This window comes from Macrobrachium nipponense, chromosome 25 (genome assembly GCF_015104395.2).
Source record: "Macrobrachium nipponense isolate FS-2020 chromosome 25, ASM1510439v2, whole genome shotgun sequence".
Taxonomy (NCBI): Eukaryota; Metazoa; Arthropoda; class Malacostraca; order Decapoda; family Palaemonidae; genus Macrobrachium; species Macrobrachium nipponense.
The window spans coordinates 12266505-12273923 of record NC_087214.1 but is presented as its reverse complement, the minus strand read 5'-3'; the positions used below and the strand labels follow the sequence as shown (position 1 = coordinate 12273923).

The window sequence follows — 7419 nt, the reverse complement described above, 5'->3', positions numbered from 1 at the left end:
AAAATGCTTTTGTTAGAGAAGTTTTAGTGTGGGCCTGTTAGCATAATAACAAAGCGCTAATTTTGATATATCCTATACACTGTTTGAATTTGCATTCGTCGGAAATGTGTACTGGTATCATATTAATCAGGCAAATCAGGATCAACAAAATTTATAATACCTGCTTTATTATAATTCATTTTATTTATGTAACCATTACTCTCGATATCTTATACCTAAGTTTTAATGCTATACATTTTCATACATACCGTGCACAAGCGTAGGCAGTTTTTTTTTCTGTAATTTCGTGTTTATACCTGAAAGTCGCGGTAAAGGATTATCCTTCACTCCAGAGCACTTAACAACCACACCTCCTAAGGTGTCGATTAGGCCTATGCATACAATTTGATTTATGGCCACACACAAACTTGCTGGATTTAGGCATTACAGTTGCGCATTTTCCCACGCTACAGAATTCGAACTTTCTAATCCGAACATGTCACCAGTTTGTTCTGGAAACTACTGGAATAACGAAACCGGAATTATTAAATGAAATAGAATGTGTACCGGGTGATGGCTCCGGAGGATTTACGTAGATGTTAGGTTTGTTACCCGAGTTTTTTTTACATGCATGTTGATAAATTTCAGTTAGCACTCGCCTAACAATAAGCTGAAAATGGTACTCCATTAAAATCTATGGCATTTCCTCTGATATAAAGTCGAAATGACCTTTAGTTAAAAGCTCACGTTTAAACACTATACTGCAGCGACGTATCCGGTTCCTTACCGCCACGGTAAACTGTAAGCGTTAGACTGAAGAATTAAAGTCTGTACTCAGTTCATGACTTCTTCTCCCATATGGACTTCAAACAACCGTTTAAACTCTATATACTACTGTGACAATAGGTGGCAGTTATAACAACCGTTTGTTCTTTATTTGTTCCACGGAATATTCATAATGTTATTCTCAAAGTCTGGAAAATATTCACATAAGAGCTATAATCTCTATTTTGGATTGTTTATTTATATATCAATTTGAATATTGTAATTATTTATTTATTGCGTTGACAAATTTGGTATTCATCCATCTATCAGTTCAATTTTTTTGCATTTTTCAACTATATTTTTTGCATAGATCGGACGACATGCAGGCATATAGATATGGCTTGTGATAAAGGAATATCAGATCTATTTAATAAGCAGAAAAGTCATATGCTCTACACAATGTCCAACTCTCATTTGTATTCCAATGTCTCATCTCTTATTTTCATTTATTTTTTGTTCAGGCAACTTAAGTAAAAATCCATATTCATTTGTGTAACATATATATTAAATCGGTATATATCTAGCGAGACATTTTTACATATAATATCAAATAAATAGTAAATGAAGTAATTACGATAATGATTTATGAAAATCACAATTAAATCAGAACACCAGCCGGCGTCTGGTCGGCCTTCGAAGAGACGGTTTTTCTGGAGGTGCCGTTTCTTCCTCCTGTTCCTCCTCCTTCGGCGGGGAGAAGGTTGGCGACGGAGGCGGAGGCAGAGCAGTCAGGAAGTCGACAAGGCTGAAGGCTCCTCGTCCCTTGTCAGTCCCTAGATAATCGAGTCTCCCTCTTTTCTGCCGAAGACTCTTTGCTTCCTCTTCGGCCAAAGTCTGCCTCGGCCTCTTCGCCCTTCGCCTAACGTCCTCCCTCCAGTCGGAGACGCCGCCGACGGTTTGCGCGGGAGCTTTCACTCCTCCAACTGCTGCTGCTGGAAAATAACAACACCAACTATTAGGCGATGAAGGGAAAAGTAAACTGATAAAAAAATAGGCAGATGAAACATATCTCGTGACTATGTTAGGCCTAAGAAATTGTTTGCAATAATATGGAGCACTTTGTTTCAATAAAGGTATCAGTAACCACTAAGAAACAAGAGGTCTATATAGTAGAATTAAATAATTCACTTAATGAATAAATTGCAATGAATTGCTAAGACCACCATGCACTGTAATATTTCTTACTATAGTACTAAGTCTTAAAAGAATCCGAAATTTACCTTGTTGTACGCACTCCATATTTCCAATTCGAACTCGGAGAGTAATCCTGTAGAAGGAGACGGGAGACCGTATAAGGTGATACCAAGCGAGCACAGGTCAGACTGCATAAGAATTTCATCGGCCATCGAGGTTTTATACCAACAGTCAGACCCTGAGGCCATTTTCTCTTCCTTCGGATGTCGTTTTCTTAATGGAATCTCAATCCCAAAGGTCATTACTCAGTGAATTCTGAATCCCCTAATAATGCGGTAGACCCAACTGGTATATTGACCGTGATAATCCTTTCTCAAAATCTAGGACGCTGACCGTGGCTTCTCCCTCTGAGCCTTAATTGCTCTGTGAACGGATTTATTCTTGGAGGATTATCGTCTCCCTAGCGCACTTTTCTTTTCTTTATCTTTTATCAGAGAAAATATACAATATTTTACAATTTTAACGCACTTGGTCAAAATGAAACACATGCATTGTGGATACTCTTTTCCTTGACCTTTATGAATCCACTTTGGTATTTCCTGGCTTTGTTTCTCTTCTCAGCAACGGAGTTTAGAGCTTATTTATCTTTTAGAAACGTTATCGCAATCAATGAAGATATTTGAGCATAAATTAAATTAAATTTGAATGTTAACTATCACTCTTTATCCTTTAATTGTAAATTCATAATTTTGGAATGTGGTTTTTACATGAAACACATCTCTTGCAATAATTATTAGGCTCGTTTGTCTTACTTTAATAAGTAGAGTTTTTTCGTTTTCGTTTTTTCTTGCATCTTAACGCATGGGACTATAAACATGGAATAGATATACGTGTTAAATATATTAACGCTGATTGTCACTGCGCGGCGCCACAGGAAAGGGTGGAGATGACGCCGAATGAAGCTATTACAGCATCGCCTTGCAGACGACTTTTTCAACTCTGTCGTCCTCAATTTTCCACCGATTTTAATCAATATAGGCTCATTGGGAAGCTCTTGAAAATCCCTTTTAAATGCATATAACTAAGCATGTAGAAAATACGGCGCTGCAGTGATTTAAATAAAGATATCCAGATATGCATTTTAACTGGGTTTGCTTTTTACTCTACTGTTCCAAATTTTTAAATATAAATTTTGATAAATTTATCATCAGTTAAAAGCTCTTGAAAAGCACTTTCCAATGAACCCAATGAAGCACGTATATGTCTCACACAATAGAAATAATCATGCAATGTAGCCATGTGCTGAGACAGTGATTTCATGTCTTGCCATGGGGTTGTGTAGTAAATTTTATCTCTAAAGCCTGTTGAACCCCTTATATTTAATTTCCTTCTCAGTATCAAAGTCTTTATACTCTACTTTGCATTTTATGCACTACCTAGGTGTTATCACCTTGGTATCCAGTCTGTGTCACCTAGGGATTAACCCTATCATCATAACACAGTGGACATAAATTGTAATTACGTTGCCTTATATCAGTCATTATTACAAAAAGAAACACACTCGTTAATGTAATTTATTCTTACAGATCACTTATTAATGTCAGTGTTATTTAATAATAATAATTTTGAGTCTGTTTTGAATGTATTATCATGTAGAGAGAAATTACAAGATTGAATAATGTGTACTACTAAATTACTTTAATATAATGCAACAAATGTCATAGATGACAAGATAGTGTCATGGAAAGTTAACAGATTATGTATGCACCAGTTGGGCGAGGTGGGCATTAATTGTGATACAGGCCGACTTATCACTAAATTACAGAATTTGTAGACAATTTTATGCTAAATGTACAAAAGCTGAACTCGAAACCCTGGGTATTACTGCCCCTTGAAGAGAACAAGTGCATTGCATTCCTGGGAAATGCTTCTACCCTGCAATGCCTAACCGTGGTAATAGCGTAAATCAAAGTTAATGCCCACAACCAGGCGAATCAAAAGTAGTGCTTTATCTACTCCAAGGATGTCTGCTTCATTGGCGTCATAACAAAGCTCTCTCCACCCTTTGCAATGGCCGCATGTTTACGTTCCAAGATCTTACGTAATGTCGAGGTTGGTTCACGATTGCACAGTTGTCATTTGAAGTTTAAAATGTGTGCATTGGAAATGCTCGCTCTCTCTCTCTCTCTCTCTTTTTAAAGCTCCATTTGAGTTATATCCTTGAAGAAATGTTTATAGTTATAGACATTTTAGTACAGATCTTCCTTTGTTTAAGAGTGATGCTTCTGTTCTGGGGCGATATCCATAGCTCCTTGTGTTGAGACCCAAATTGTTTCTTCCTCATCATCGCCTTTCTAAATCTATATTTTCATTCCATATTCTATTCCTGATAATATATTATCGTGAAACTGCCATTAATTATAATGAGATGTGTTTCTTAAAAAAAAAAAATTAAGTTATTTATTTATTCATTTATTTTTAAGAATCGAGAGTCGATATCGTTATTTACGCAATGAGTTAAGCAAACTTAACTGGTATCCTATCCGCACGATAATTCATTCCTAATGAACCTAGGAGGCAGACCGTAACTCCTCCTTTGAGGCCTTTAATTTCCACTCAAAACCTGCATCAATTTCTAGCAAGTCATTCCAAAATGAAATTAGCTCGACCCGTTAGTTGATCTCTGCATATCTGCCAAATCTATAACAATAATAAAGATAAAACCATTTCTCCCATTGCAGATTAAAAAATTTCTTTTTCGTTACTCAAAATTCTAAGTTAATTACAAAGTTCACGATTAATAAAGTTTTAGTTTTGAGTTTATTTATTTATTTACTTATTTATTTATTTATTTATTTAATTTATTTACTTTCAATAACAAAACAAAAACGGAATCAGATCTTCTATTACCATGGCATTTCATTTTGGTGCTGTTGCCAACATTTCAATCAACTCCTCGTACGTTTAGAGCTATTGGCAAGTATCTAAAAACTGTCTCCGAGGGCCACTTCCGGTAGTCACGGTATGTTTGTAGGCATAACTCCTTTCTACAAATATTTTGATTTCTTAATATCATAAGCAAAGAATAAATTGGTAAGCAAGGAAATATGAAATAAAGCATAACATAAAGTAAGTTGTATACAATTGTATACAAGCAGATCTCTCTCTCTCTCTGACAAGATAATTGATTGGAATCTTAAGAAGGACGACACTCCTCGTTATAGATATAGATAATATATAGGCGACAAAGAACTGTTTTTTAAAATTCGTAATTCGAAAAATGAACAAGAAATATATCTCCTAATTCTGTAGCATTCATCAACTACCTTCAAGTAACTAATTTATTTTAGTAATAATGATAAATGTACATTTACAAGTACTGACAAAATAATTAAAGTGTTAAAATAAGAAAATAGCTCTAAAATTTAGAGAGAGAGAGAGAGAGAGAGAGAGAGAGAGAGAGAGAGAGAGAGAGAGAGAGAGCAGGACGGAATAAGAAGATTATTAAAATTCCTGGAAATGAAAAACGACCCCTATAATCTTATAAATATGACCTCAGAGTTTGTCTCAAAGACATTCAATCAACGGTCTGTCACACGTATAAAGTTGTCCTTTTTGTAATTGGCATCAGGGCAGATATTTAAACGCCACGCCTTCGTGGTGGTGGTGAAACTAAAATGCTCTCCGGAATACGTGGATTTTGAGGGCTGCTTAATGAAAAAGAACCCGCGCTGGCATAGCGCCAGGTTAACCATAAACAACGACAACTAGGAACCACAATGAACCTTCAATGAACACGTCAGCTGACCTTCGATTCTCTGGTGAACAAGGGACTGTGACTGTTGTTGTTGTTTGAGATTAAGCTGGCATTGTGCCAGCACGGGTACTTGCTCACAGAGCAGCCCGTAGGTCATATGAATATTTTGCTGGTGGAAAGGTGATTTTAAGGATATGTGGTGAACCTTTATTATGATATCAGTGGAATATGCAGGCGAAGTATGATTTGCAAAAGTGAAAGGAAAGGTGAACATGCGAGGTTACAAACCCCTTTGAACCCTAAGGTTGTACCCTGCAGTAGGAGAAAAAGATCGATAGTAGCGAGTCCTGACGAGTCAGGGATAGCCAGTAAGGAAATCGAAAAAGTTATCGTCGCAGGAAAACGGAAAAAAAGGCGCAAAACTCTATTGAGTTCAAGTACCACATTCCATTACTCTACGATAAAAAAAAGCACCTATCATTAGTGATAGATCTCGATGATAGAAAAACGAAAAATGATCAGTTCTAAAAACAGTAAAACAAAAGTTAGCAAAAGTTTAAGCGGTAGTTACGTGACAATTGAATAATTCGGTCGTTAGAGATGAGGCAGCCGAAACGGAGGGGAGGGGAAGGTTGTAAGTAGTAGAAAAAGTAGTTAATTGGCAATTAAGTAGTTAACAATTAACAGGCGGTGGAGTTCTGTAGCGATATCTCTGGACTAATCTCTACATCCTGGATTTCGTGAAGACTGCAGCTAACAGTTGTTTCTTCATATCCCAATGTTACAGTAAAGAGTCTATATATAAATGGAATGGAACTCAATCGTAGGTAGCAGGAACTTACTGACATTGAAGTCTCCCAGGAGAATGACGTCGGTCTGAGTTTCGCCACCAGCACCCAGGTTTCGTTTTTAGGTCTTTGTTTTAATTAATGTCCCTCCGTGGGACTGTGACCTCTTCTGTTTGAGTTCCTGCTTCGACTTGCAAAACGGGAACTGCTGACGGAGTTTCGGTTTGCATGTCCTCTTCTTCAACTAGCGATTCTTTGGTCTGGGTTCCTATTTCCACTAGCAAAATAGGAACTACTAGCTATGTGGGGTTGGGGGGAATGAACTTAGGGGTCGGGGAAATATGCATAAGGGCAGGGGAAGATCTAGGGGTCGGAGGTGATTTTAGGGGATTGTGGGGAGCAGGAGGTTGGAGGTAAAGAAAGGATGAGGGGTTGGGGATGTAATGACGGGGTTTAGGAGGTTGTGCAGGGGAAGGTTGAGTAGTTTGCCGTGGAGGAGGCAGATTCGTCATCGGGTGTATTCTTGGCTTGCTTGGAGGTCTTCTTGGTGGCGATGGCTGGCGTTCTCGAGGTCTTGCAGGCGGTGGGGGGATGCCCTTCATCCTCCAAATCTTTCTCCAGTCTGACGGGGCATCCCCTAAACCATGCATGGTGGGACGTGACAGATTGGGGATGGGGAACAGTGTGGCCCTTTGCTTTAAACTTTTCAAGGCAAACGTCGGTCTCGTGACGCTGGCTGCAAATCCCGCAGACATGTTTGGTGGTACACTACTAGTCCCGCAGCCCGGACCATTGAGATACAACGAACGAGATACCGACTGTAACCCCTACCGGTATTTAGGAGTAGACTTGTAAACTGTGAAACTGACCGTCTGCCGAAAATATATGGGTGGCTTACTTAACAAGCACCACTAATTGCTCGTTAGATTTTGGGTC

General features: G+C 38.1%; 1 protein-coding gene across 1 annotated transcript; it reads right to left on the bottom strand.

Moving 5' to 3' along the window:
- Positions 1-1319: 1319 nt before the first annotated feature.
- Positions 1320-2541, bottom strand: LOC135199161 (uncharacterized). The gene is made up of 2 exons (XM_064227059.1): positions 2025-2541; positions 1320-1736 (listed from the first exon to the last, which is right to left on the bottom strand). Exons 1-2 carry the CDS (start codon positions 2041-2043, stop codon positions 1408-1410), a joined length of 348 nt encoding a protein of 115 aa, XP_064083129.1. The 5' UTR covers positions 2044-2541; the 3' UTR covers positions 1320-1407.
- Between the last annotated feature and the right edge of the window lie 4878 nt (positions 2542-7419).